Source organism: Lytechinus variegatus, chromosome 18, assembly GCF_018143015.1.
Source record: "Lytechinus variegatus isolate NC3 chromosome 18, Lvar_3.0, whole genome shotgun sequence".
NCBI classification, from domain to species: Eukaryota; Metazoa; Echinodermata; class Echinoidea; order Temnopleuroida; family Toxopneustidae; genus Lytechinus; species Lytechinus variegatus.
Window position 1 is genome coordinate 8,921,492 of NC_054757.1, and position 14,144 is coordinate 8,935,635.

Genomic DNA, 14,144 nt, shown 5'->3' on the forward strand with positions numbered 1-14,144 from the left:
ACAAAAAACGTAATGGACTTAATATCAATCGTTTTCTCTGTAAAAAAAATGAGAACATGATCAAAATCTCAAACATTCTTTGATTGACATGAACTGTTGTTCATTGAACTGTTGTTCATATCGCGCAAGAGCAACAAGGTGGGGGTAAATCTATTGTCCAAATGTGATTAACATGTCAGTAGTGAAACGACTTGATTTTCTCGGTAAATACAATCATTTTTTTTTTCGAACCGCGCCCACTGAATGTCGAAAAGGTAAATAAACTTTTTTTATTCTGCTCATTGGAAATTATTTTAGTTTGCAATTTCAATATATGTTATTAGTCCGATGGGAAATATTAAATCCATTTTGTATTTCATATATGTCGCTTATAACTTAGATTAATTATAAAACGTGCCACACGTCAACTTTTTCATTTTGAACCAAAAAGGGATCGGGATATAAACGTCATCCATGAATTTCAGGGTAAATTGGTGACGAAATGTAGGGTGTGGTCGATTAACGCACAGCGTTGGCAGCGAAAAGTAACCTTTCGGAAAGCAAATATTGATTTTTTTTTAAAGAAAACCCACATCAAATGCAACTGCAAACTTCGAATTTCATTCACTGAATTATTGTGAACCCCCCCAGCGATCAATCCCAATTATCATCATTATTTATTTTATAAACGTTACGCTACGAAATATTGAATTATGGGTTAGGTAGTATATAGTGGCGATGTGCAATTTCAAGGCATGGATCGGAGACTAACACGAACAATTTTCACGGTGAAGGGTGTGGCTAGGGGAAGCTATTAAAATCTTTAGCCGAGTCCTGAAGCCAACTTTTCTGAAACAAAGAAAAGGGAAAGGCCACTGCCAAGGTGATAATGACAAGAAATAGATATTTCCGATGCCATTAAATCATCACTTTTCACCTCTTTTTGCTTGCATTTCGGACCCAATAACTATTAATATAACAGCTATTCATTGCAATCATGGTAAATAAAGTGTTCCTAACCACAATTGCTCAGTCACTTAACCCGTTCTAAGCGATGTCTCACCGTCACATTCGATTTGTATCGTTATCCTTTCGTGATTTTACATTGTTTCATGAACGTAAGACAAGCTCAAAGATCACCGTATTCATTTTTTTTTCAATGCAAAACTTGGAATATACAGAACATACTATTTGAAATAATCTAACAATAACTTGAAAATATCAGACTGTTGAACGGGAAATTAACCTCGACAGTAGATGCAAACAAGGAAAGCGTGATTCTCTGATTAGGATGATTGGGAACAAATGATAGATTTATATCTTCTGATAAACCACGTTGAGAAAAACAAACACATCTAACAAAAACTAAACAATTCTAACAATAGCAATGAAAATTCGAAAGGGTTCGACGCAACGGTGTCACTTTCAATAATTATTCTAGGATCTTTACACAGAACGACTAACTCGGTCTCTATCGAGACTGATAGCGTCTAGAAAATATAAATAACTAAAGCGTTAAATAAAATCATAACAAGAGTTAGCGTTCTAACAAATGTTACGAATGATATGATATTTAAGATAATTACATGCTTTAAGCATGTAGAACAGCCTCATGTCTATATATTAATTAAATCAACTTGTTAGAAGTTACATAAATAGAAAAACATAAAAATATGATGCTAAAGCGCCTATTGGAATCATAAATAGTTTTTTTTTTCGAAAAACCATAAGCAGATTCGTTCCAATATGATGTTAACATCGATATAGAAATATTTTACCCGTGTTATTTACAAAAAGAAAAAATAATACATATTCTCATATAATAGGTTAACTCTATATTGCTCCACAACAATACGAAATCAAACTTATAATTACTGTCGGATCGGATGTTCAAGTAATCACGTGACAGTTACATCACCTGACACGTCACGTGAGATGGGATAAAAAAATCAATAAAGATTGATCACATGATTGATGTTGTTACGTCACACACTGGTCATCCACGTCACATAATTAGTTTAACCTGTGCAATGACTAAAACGCCAATAACAAATATTAATATCTGAATACGCATTTGAATCAACTTTTGTAAACTTGAATATTAAAGGGTATGTAATACTTCCTTTTCCTTGATGCACAAGATCTCTCATCACATTCTACATTGATTAAATGCAAAATGTCTCAATTGTACATGTAAAAAGGGACGCCCATCTTGCGTTAAGCATGTTTACAAAGACGTTGAAAAACAGGAGAGAAAAAATCAATGAAAGTTCGAAGAAATAGAAAACTAAGGATAAATAAACGTTAAGAATTTTTGATAGTTTCAAATTTCATAACGATACTTTGGAGCTGCTTTTCCATACGACGATTCACTGTTACTGTGTGGCCAACCCATTTATTTTCAGAAAACCACAAACTATGCTGGGCATCAAAATACAGTTTCTGACAATTTGCTCATTCACGTTTCCCTGAAAATGAATCGACTGATCAACAACAAATCATTAAGAATGCAATCTATGCAATTAAAGTACGTGATATTAAGGGGGAGCAGCCCGAAAGTATCATCACAACCTTATTATCCATTGATTTCCGTTAAACTTTGATCGACATCTTAATCTCTCATTTTCTGTTTTTACTAAAGCATGTAAACTTGACGCAGAGACTGACTTCCCTTTAGCCAATGATAGTTATGTATTTCACAATAATCTATCAAACAATCTCAATACGAAAATGCATTTTCATACTCGCATTTTCACGTGTTGAATGCCTTGACATATCTTGTGACCTGTGAAAAATGATACCTATGATATTTAGTTGTAAGAAAAAAAAACGCTGAACTTTTCCATATAGAATATGTAACCATAGAAAATGACGTGTTCTTTCACCAAGGTATGAGAAGTGACCAGTTTTCGTTACAAAATGGAAGACAAATACTTTTAACAGAATAGATTCAGACTATTGCATCTAGCATGTTAAAAGTGTTTATCCACCTATAACCCTATTGGGAGTGAGGTCAGTGTTTGGCCATTTAGAAATGACAATTTAACTCTTCACACTTCGGGTTTTCAAATTAAACGTGATACCAGATTTTTCTTTCGTTTTGTAAGGTCATGTTGGACCTCCAATTTAGATACATCGCAACACGTCCCCTGTATTATCAATTTAGTTAAACAGATACCATGATTGGGCACATCATGACCGACAAACGATTCTCTTATAACTCGCTCGTTTAATCCACCCCGCACCAATCATAGTTTATCTATATTTTTCATGAAGTGGAACGATCCAGCGAGATTTTTGAGTGGCGACACCACCGCTTGAGGAGATTTTAAGGAGCGGCGACAGACAGGGAGAGTTCGGCAGTGCAACGGCTTCATCAAGGAGTAAGGTTTACTTTTCCAATTAGCATGTCTGACTGTCCCGACTCTTCGTCAAAGGTCTGGCGCCCGTACTATGATTGTCTTCCTCATCATATTCTGATTATCCTCTCATCATTTTGCGCAAGATGCTCATCATACCATTTGTATCTCACCATCTTGCTACCTCGTCAAGTCATCATAAGGATCATGGCGATCATAATACAGTTAACTGACTTGCCTCAATATCGGTTTGTTCCGTACGCGTAATTTCGGTTGTGTCCCTGTACGCCGTGCCTTTCAATTTCGCTGGCGGTCGCCCCAAAGGCATTATCCACCGCTCGCCTCTACTAGCGAGGTCGAAGAGCTTCTCGCCCGATTCCGCCGAAAGGTAGCCCAGAAGATCGCCGTCGTTCTTGCTTGGAAGCGGCCTGATCTTTTCGACAGGAAGTGATATTAATCTTTCTCGCTGTGCTGAGGTTTCCTCCCGCAAAGCGCCCTCTGCGCCATCCCGTTCTGTGCTTGTGCCACTCGATCGGTGTTTGACGGCTTGACAGACGTGGAGACGTCGTTGAGCAACGGAATCTCTCTTGCAGGAAAGACCTTCTGAACATTCACACCGTTGGAATACGTCGGTGAGACGGTCCCTCTTTTTGGTGCAGATATCACCCTCTTCCAACATGGGCTTGCAGATCTTGGACCAGAGATGCTGAGCACAGCACAAACCATCCTCGCACTGTAACGACGAAGAACACTGCTCACCCTCGCGAGCTGTCCAGAAAATAAAAATCAAAAGATATTGATTTAGAAGGAGAATATAAATCGAGCGTGGAGGGCTGTACACTGTTAAAAAAAACCCTGATGAAGCAAATACAGAATCAGGTCAGGTATCAGGTATGTTTAAAAAGGGGAAAAGGGTGTTTTATTAAAGGAAATTTGTAAGGTTCCATACACCAAATACCAATTTCCTGTAAGATTACGTTATTACGCAATCTGGTAAGATTACAGGTGTTCTCGAGACTCTGCTGCAGGAACTTTTATTTTAAGGATAAATTTTCGAACAGTGTGCGGCTCGTTTGGTTGGGTAAACCAATTCGTCATTCGATTCTGCAACTTACACATACTTTGTACACCGTGAATACAATGGCACTCGTGTTTTAGGGTACGGATCAATCCTATGATTCCTATTTTTACATCATTTAATCAAGCTACATGAAACATAAATTCCAAATTGCCCAATCCGATCCCTATAACATCATTTCCAAGTAATGTATTAACATGAATTCGAAACCGAAAGGGGTTGTTGAAATGGACTTATGCCATGCAGCCCTGCTCTATTATTGACCGATACGGTCAGATAGAATCAATGAATTTATCATTCTTACTTTTATCGACTCTCAAACACATCATAATTCAGAGAAACTGCCCCAGACAACCAAATTGGTAAATGAAAAAAAAAAATCAAGAAACTTTCTCTACCTTTTCTCAGTTTGTACTTGGTGTCTTGGATAAAGCTCTCCTCTTCTTCCACCTCCGATTCGAAATTCTGCACGGCGGTGTTGTACGCCTCGTCGAAACGGAACTGGTGGGGGATGCAGCGACCTTCTACACACGTGTTTCCTTGACAACACATCTTGTTGCTATGGCAACGACGATGCGATTTTCTGCACTTAAGACATGATTTGTGGCCCTCGCCGCTGTGGCAGTAGTACTTGTATGGACACTCCCTGTCTGTTTCACATAAGACCTGTAATGATAAAGAGAGTTTGATATGTTTAAGGAGAAAATCAATTCTCTACATAGCTGTTAAAAATTAAACGTGTTTCAATATGAAGTCATTTTGAACCCTCAACGATAACAACACAACTAATTATGGTTTGTCATGGTTAATCTATATTTACTGCGCTTATCCAGCCCCTGTCCTACCTTTTCACATACAAAATTATCTTCAAAAATAACTACTTATTTTCACTTGTATTATGTTTAGTTATATATTTATTTCTACAACCATGAAAATTCCACCAAAGAGGGTTTAATGATGTGAGCAACAAGAAATAAAATGTCACGCAATCGCCAACAAACTCCAATAAAACACTTCAGACCTTGAGTTAAAATTAGGTTTAGGATGAGGAGGGTTCCGGCTTCACGTTTGATAATATGGATAGTTAAAGAATAATTCATGTTTGTCGTTGAACGTTTCGTTTACACCCAATGGTAGCCTCTGAAACAAACACTCTTTATACACGTCGACATGATACCGGAAATCATAATTCAATTCGATGTCATATTTTGTTACGATCACTCTCCACGGAAGGGGGAAAAGCGGGAGGGGGTTGAAAGAGAAGATGATAGACAAACTAAACAAGGGCAGATAAGATAATCACATCCATCCAATCAGAGGAGATGATGAAGGGTACTCGAGAGAGAAAGAGAGAGGGGGGGGGGGTCAGAGAGAGCGAGTTCAGAGATGACGTAAAATTGGATCGTGAAATATGACTTTTACTGCAGGTTTTATTCGCGTAAAAGCAACACATAAAATGTTATATTTATTGTTCGTACACTTAACTATGATCGAGCGTCGTAAATCTGTCACTTGTCGAAACTGCAAAGACATAAAATGGGGCTATGGAACGTGGAAACGTAATATTTAATCACATAATAACCCGAGGTACGCTTCAAACGGATTTTTGTCTCAGTCCGAAATAATGGTTTCCTGAAGGAAATCTGTACAAGTTTACAAGAAAGTAAGAAAGTTGACAAGGAATTTCACATGAGAATTGACCTATAATATTTTCAAAAGCTGTGAAAAGTAGTCAAATATGTATATCATGTGATGAATATCTTGTGATTAGAAATAATGTTAAAAAGGATCAATTATAAAAGCAAACTATGTTAATTACGAATGCAACTCTAAAATCATAATATATTCCTAGACGAGAATTCATATTATTCATATCATCCATAAATTGATAAAGCCAATTTTGTTATATTTAAATGAAATATCAAATGGCATTAAAAAAAATGAAGTCGGAATCTAAGTACGAATGTTGCATACAAAATTATTGGGTAATCGCTTGTGGGAGAGCAAAAAGCTATTTAGGCCCACATGTATACATTCATTAAGATATAACAGTCAAATAGCGGAAGGGCTTCAAAACAACGATTGAATACAGATGACGAGAACGGAATAGGAGCAGCCAAGTTCCCTCTGATGATTTACAGCATCTTGTGAGTGGAACCAAAATTTGTGTTCCATCAAACGACAATGATAAACAACTAAAGATGTGTTTAGATGTCTTGTATACACCGTGGCTGGGTCGGAAGTAAACGAACCACACACGGGGCCGACGTCAACCCGGGGCCTGGCGGCGAAGGGTGACGAGATCTCGACCGACGCTGAGGGATCGGGTCGCCAGAAATGAAACTTCTGGTTCTATTCCTACGTTTTGTTCTAAGTTTAAAGGTATGATTCTCACAAAAGTCATTTTGGAAGATTAACAGTCTGAAAATAAGTTAAAAAGAGCTGAAGAGACCATGGTGATGAATAAAAACCATCCATGAACTGTGCCATTTTGTTTCGTCAGGACCCCACTAATCACAAGTGTTGCCAATAACGCTGAATTAACTTTGTATCTGTTTAACGTGGCTAACAGACACGATAGGGACTAAAGGTTTCTGCCGGATTTCTGCAGTCATTTATTTTCTTTAAACAAGGATCTTCCATGATTTCACCTGATAGAGGGCCATGAGAAGGAGGTAAAGCAAGGCTAAGGGGTGTGGTGGAGAGGTGTGACGGTAAAGACTGGGAGATAAATGGATGACGAGAAATAGAGGATGAAACTTTACACATGCCCCGTTCCAAAGCCCCGATCGCGCCCCGATCCATCCTTGAAAACATGCCGAGAGGAAACGCCACATCGTCAGAAGTCGACACGTGAGCGCGCTGGATTAATGGACGGGTAGCAAGGTGAAAGATAATGACTGTCAATTTGAGCCCCCGTGGGTCAAAGGGATGCGGCGATTGGTGGTGGGTAATTGGTGGCGGAGGGCATCAGGGGCGGCTGAAATTGGAGCGCGAGAATGAGCAGGGGAGAAAGTGATGCGAGAGGTCAAACCGGGACAACTTTCTTCCCCTCTCTTCTTGTTTTATCCAACATGCCAATTTCATACTAATTAAAATGTCTCCATATTCGACTCCACCCTTCCTCTCCCTCTGACTTCAACTGCGGCTTCTAAACCTCGGAATATTTCCACAGCCATTAACAAAATTAATACATGTAAATTCTTTGTTCCTATTGAAGTTCTCCCCATCTCAAACTTCCTCTCATAATTGTCTTTCAAGAACTTATTTCTATCTACAATGTGTCTTCTTACCTCATCCCCATTCTCCCTATTTCTTCTTCTTGGCACCTTCTTTCTCTCTCTCTCGGCACCCTCTTTCTCAGCCCATCCCACACTCCATGCAGTTCTCTTACCCTCTTCCCACACCTTCTTTATTTTTCCTCGACAGTTGACGCAGAGGCATCAGGTCTGTGAACCCTCTTTGAAGTCCACCGCCTCAAATCGTAGGCTCTGTTTACACGGCTTCCTCACCAATCACACGAATCAATCTTATCATCTTCCAAGAAGGAGAGAGTGGGTGTAAAGGATCCGGGCGAGCAGGAATGTGTCGGCTGACTCGGCTCTTCAGGCGAAACTTTCTCAAGTCAAGGGCCCAATGAACTTTCGCATCAGGTCCATGCCTAATGGGCTGCATGTATAGTTCGAAAAGTTTGCAAAGGAGCATTTGCCTGCATGTTATAGGTACAGACACTTTGTTTGAGAGTCCAATGTGTAGGATAAGATTTAAGTTCTCTTCGAAAAAGTATTCATATAAAATGCACAGAAACAAAACCAAGCAAATACTGTCGTCACAACGTGACATAATTACATTTTTCAAGCCATTGACTAGTTAGGTTATAACTTCATTAGAATGTCCATATGATGTGCTGACGCCATGAAAGTGAGGTAGGCTATACCGCAGATAGCTGGAACAACATCATCCCCAAGACCTAATTTATTCAAGTGATCCCTTATTGTTCTTAGGGATCACTTCTCATCTATTCCTCAAAGTATTCATAGTCCAATATTTTGCCAAGAAGCTGAATTATTTCACACAATGCTCCCAAATACACTTAATTAACCATAGATCAAAATGACAATTTATATTATACTTCTTTATAATCATTATCAAAGGAAAAGGTTTAAGATTCAAGACAATTTCAAAGCACATTGGTCTATACAAGAATGATAAGAGCTCCGCTGTGTGGTTGAGATTCTTGGAGGGCAGTTCCCCTTGAAACCAAAAAAAGTCACTGAACTAAACACTTTGAAGTTTGAAAGAAAGTAGTGTCCACTTGACAGTATCACAACCGCTTCTTTTGTTTTTTTCATCAGGTACTAACTAGGTCCATGCTTCGACCTGCACTTGAGTGAAGAGGAACAATCATTGACCTCTCTCAGCAATAATGAGTTCGGAAGATCTTCAAGAAGAGACACCACTTGTACCGAGGAAGATGGATGAGAGGATTTTTCTCGGAATATCATCAATTTATTCAACTCTTTCCAGGAGTTCAAGGACGGTGGGAATAGCTGGGGTGACAGTGGAAATATATATATATAGAAGGCACATTAAGGGTTCTGAAAAACGGAGACATATTATTTTGTTTGAAAACCTCACTTATTGACTGAGCACCTCACTAACAATACACCGACCATAGAGATACCAATATCTCCATGCTCCAACGTTCGACTTCCTGAAAAGTCAGAGAATATGGCAATATCGATGTGTCTATTATCATGATGGTAAGATGGTGGTATTCCGAAAAAAATAACTGCTAATAGGACAAAAGAGACAGAATATTTGCAAATTATTCACCGTGGAATGAAACGCGTCGAAAAGACTAAAACTACAACAACAAAAGCAACAACCGAGAGGTGGAAGGAGATGACAATATGCAAATTGAATTTCATTACCTTACCCATGTATCTATAGATGATGTTACTTTTATTTTTTCATATTAAACAAAAAAATGAGTTCTTTTATCCGGTCACTTAGATAAGAAACAATACTGGGCATATGCCTACCATTTAGGCCCAATTATCAACAGTGAAAGATTTTTAACTTCACATAACGGAACACTACCAAGGAGCTTCTGTTAGAAGCTCCTTGACACTACTAAAACATGACTTTCGTCTTATGAGGATAGACATTTGCGAAATCTTTTCCAAATTAATCATAACCCTTACGTCGTCACCACGGTAAATTGCCAATTCGTCCACTTACCACATGGTCTACCTTCATTTAGTCGAATGCCATTCCGTCCATAAACATTTCGTCTAACAACCATTTGGTCCAATAACCATTTGGTCTAATCATCACTTAGTCTAATCACCAGTTGGTCTATTACCATTTCGTCTAATAACCAGTTGGACTAATACCCATTTTCTTTTCATTCATTTTGCACAATTAACACTTTTATTAAATTAGACCACATGGTATATGGACTAAATGGCTATTGGACCAACTGGTTATGAGACGGAAACGCATTAGACTTTATGAAAGTAGACCCTGTGGTGAGTAGACGAACTGATGGTAGACCAAATAATAGTAGACGAGTTGGCAATTGGACGAATTGGAAATAAACCGTCACAACAATGCACGCTTCGATATTTCTCATGCACCGTCACTCCAACGAAACCGACTCCGAACCGATTGATGCTATATAATTGGTTCTAACGTAAAAACGTTCTCTGTCTGGTGTCAGCTTTGCCAGTGTGTCTGGGTCATGTATGGTAGCGTCACAGAGAAGACCAACTACCACCGTAAGCTATTAGGGCATGTCGGAAAGAACTTACGGCACCCCGTCACCCCCAACAAGGGGTGTACCGCTGCACCAATACCCCCTTGGCTCACACGAGGTCAAAGGTCACATCTTTATTGCCCATATCACAAGTTCAATATTTGAAAAGAAAGTAGAATGAACGGCGAGGGATCTGAGGGATGCGCTAAGAAAAGCAATACGCTGGAGGAAAATCCTTTCGCGTCCGCTAAGCGATTCGTACTTACAATGTTTTCGCATATTACCATCGACTTTGGATGGGACGTAACTGGAAAATCCAAAAGCTCGCTTTGGATCAAAATATTTGGATAGGAATTTTTCAACCCAAATCGGCTGAAAATACTAGTGTTATTGTTGTGTGATGGAATGCGAGTAACATATCTCGAGTATTCGCATCTGCAGAGTGCATTCTAGGATGAGACTCCCATCATATACACATCAATTTTTTTTCATCAAAAAGAACGTTTGGCATTTCTCCTCTCCAACTACATGTTGACCCTGCACATCAAGATTCGACTAAATAAATATCCATAATTGTAAGTCAAATAATAAAATAATCTATCTTAATTTCCACTCATCGTGAAGAACAAATTTACACATGATAGAGTTGATCTTATTCATTGCGTTTAAACGGTATAAGAGAATGATTCAGTACCTTACGAACGTTCTTTGAAGTTGAAACTATTGGCTATCGATACGTCATTTAACATATATGACCACCAGGGATCTATGAAATACTCATATTAATTATGATACAATAACTAAGCATTTGTAAAGCAAAGATACAGCAAAGATGAAGACAATAGAAAAGAAAGCCGACGAGATCAAAGTAAGCTTGCGTGACTTTTCACCTAACAAAAATATTAACATCCGATTTACGATGAGATAAATTATCCAATTTCTTTTTCTCCTTTTTTTAAATTTGAAGCAGGAGCCCTTGGGTCCATGGTTCTTGTAATGGACTTTCTGATTGGGTAGAGTATGTGATGAAATTTCATTTTAAAGTATCGTTTGATTTTGGTAGCGGAAATCGCTAAACAAATCGATTTTAGACGCGGTCCCTAAACGACGTCCAAGCATCGAGTTGGCTGCTCCCTGGTGATCGCGCGGGCGGGGGAAATGGTATGACCAATTTGCCAGGCTAATGGGCAGCTTGAATGGGCCTACCCGCTGAGCAGGTCCTAGGGGAACTATTAGCAATCCCAGCAACCAATTTATCAGCAATTAGCCTGGTAAACCTGTTCTGACGACCATCCACGCCTCTCTGTTCTTGCCGAATTGTCGGTGGAGGAGGGGGTTGTGAATGAGGGCGCTTCATTTATAGTGCGGAGTGAGGGCGTTCATTTCGGATCAGGGGTTACACCCCACGAAATTATCCATATTTACATCACTTCTCCACAATACCCTCCTATTTTCATTCTGTTCGAACTTCTAACGGCTTTATCATGGCTTAATCTACACCATTTGGATACAACCAGGCCTGCAACAACTGCGTTGTGGAAGAAATAAGTTTAGAAATGTATTAGTGTAACACTCTTTATATGAGAGAATTGAGGGCGGAATGGGTAAAATGGCTTGCAGCCTGTATGGGGGTAACTCCATTTACATTAAAGTTTTTGGTCCTTGGCGTCATGGGTGAGAGGGGGGGGGGGCACTAGATGTTCACGAAACGGAAGATCGCCCTTGCTCTACCGCGGAGAATGAACACAGAAAGACAGGAGGCGACCTTTAATTTCAAATATCAATAAATTCCATATCAAATTCATAAACAGGTGGCTGCAAAGTGAGATGGATTCAAAATAAATACGCGCCTAGAGCGACCCTTTGCCGTTTGATTTTTTTTTTTTAGCAAATTGGCATGTTTGACAAGACGGCAACTTGGCGGTTGGTATCTTGATACAGCCATGGACCCACTAGGTCCATGGTCTGACATAAACCTCGCTCATGGGTAACGTAAGGAAGAAGAGATGAGAAAAAAAAGTTGTATCTCATCACTTGCTGCAAACTTTCTACTGTCAAACTTATCCAGCAAAAACTCTTTATAGAATTTAAAGGTGTTGTCCAAACTTCTCAACCCCTTTGGCAATGCATGGAGTTATGTTCATTTGAAGTACGTATTGAATAAGATATTGAAACCCCTAACTTAAAAAACACACCTTCATCTTTTTCAACCAAGACAAATTTGCAAGGACTATTACGATGATATTTTTATGGTCAATGAAGATGAATACTCTTTTCACTGTCCATATTTCCTCTTATTTTGAGAGAAATTAAATGACAAAGCTGGGTTCGGGGAAGCAGAAGATTCATACAATTATTGTCACAGAGGTTACAGGTTGTCTCAACGCATCATCATCTTATTTCTGCAATTGTGAACAGAATGATCCAAACGTGAACTTCACCAAAGTGAACTGTTCGTTTACCCTGGTATCAATTTGAAAAGGACGGATGCGACAGATAGGGTTTCATTTTTGAAGGAGGGATCATCTCCCTGTTTCGAATTAATCCATGACCATTAGCAGACAGTGAAACTGGACAGAAAGTTGATTTCTGACTCTTGGTTCCTTCCTCCCTCCCCCTCCTCTATATACCCAAATCTTCGAGCTCGAGGTTAAAGAGAAATTCCAGTTCTGGTAAAGATCTCAAAATAACTTTTTACAGAATCTAATATAATGACCACCCAAGTGTCTGTTTGTATGAATAAAAATATGTGCCAAAGGATTCTGGAAGAAATCGTGTAATTGCTGAGAAATAAGCAATTATAAGCGCAGATTCGGTCACTTCCGTCGGGTCTTTATCCGAACATCATCTATTGGCATGATCTCGCCCCACCACCCCTAACCTTATGTATATCATAGCTCAATGACCATACATGTTATCCAAATTTTCTTCTCATTTCCCGATCTACTTTCAACTCTTATGAATTGAGTATATGTCTTGAATGAGGCCAACTCACAAAATGAGAAAACACGATACCCACTGATTGAGTTGATGAGGGTAAGATTAAAGGGGAGGGTGCATTAGCAATGCCAACATGGTCGATGTGACCTACTATCGTGGCGACATGGTATTTGGAACAAGAGTTTCTGAAAAGGCAAGTTCATTACGCAGACGGCTCTTCATTCAGTAATGACAAAAACACCGAGGACCGACCTGCGCAACAAACAAGATATAACGCATAACATAAAATATAATGCGTTGATGACGTATACAAGGGCTAATTAGGTATAATGAGAAATAAATCCCTCTATTATTTAGTAGTTATGATTTGATTTGGAAGCGGTTGTCTTGGGAGGAAAGCTCGTCTATTTTCTGTGAGATGGGTTAACCATATTATATTAAATCGGGCATGAAAAGCGCATGCCCTCTTTACATCGGAAGGTAGATCGAGAACAGAAAATTGGAACTGGGTTGGTTTAATGAATGGAACAGAATCAAGGCTTGTTGAAGTGTGCCGCGATACGTCCGATACGGAATAATTGAAACAAGTTTGAATTGCAACTACACTATAATATATACGTATTAATATACATCAATCATGCATGGATAAAATACAAAATAACGAGAGAACAAGAAAGAGGGGCATACTCCGAAACATGGACGATATTTGTTTGGATAAAGACAACCTGACAGAATGACAATCTATTTCAAGTAAAATCATGCGGCAAACTAAATTATATATCCTAAAAAAGTTTGTAACTTATCACACACTGCAAGAGTTCAGAGCTAGTCTCTTTTTATATTTCCTCCTCCTATTTGTCCTTTACGCAAAGTGGGGTCTTTTGATTAGTAAAAACAAAATGCGGAATGGCGCCACGGAGAATATAAAGTATTGCATGGCTACGTGTTACCAGCGCAACTAACCATGGGACTTATGGCATTAAGTCATATCCTAGTCATCTTCCATTGAGGATCAATGCCTTCCAAA

The 14,144-nt window shown here is 38.9% G+C and overlaps 1 protein-coding gene across 1 annotated transcript; it reads right to left on the reverse strand.

Moving 5' to 3' along the window:
* Positions 1–630: 630 nt before the first annotated feature.
* Positions 631–7,720, reverse strand: LOC121432167 (dickkopf-related protein 2-like). The gene is made up of 4 exons (XM_041630023.1): positions 7,710–7,720; positions 7,068–7,137; positions 4,815–5,082; positions 631–4,106 (listed from the first exon to the last, which is right to left on the reverse strand). Exons 1-4 carry the CDS (start codon positions 7,718–7,720, stop codon positions 3,553–3,555), a joined length of 903 nt encoding a protein of 300 aa, XP_041485957.1. The 3' UTR covers positions 631–3,552.
* Positions 7,721–14,144: the final 6,424 nt, after the last annotated feature.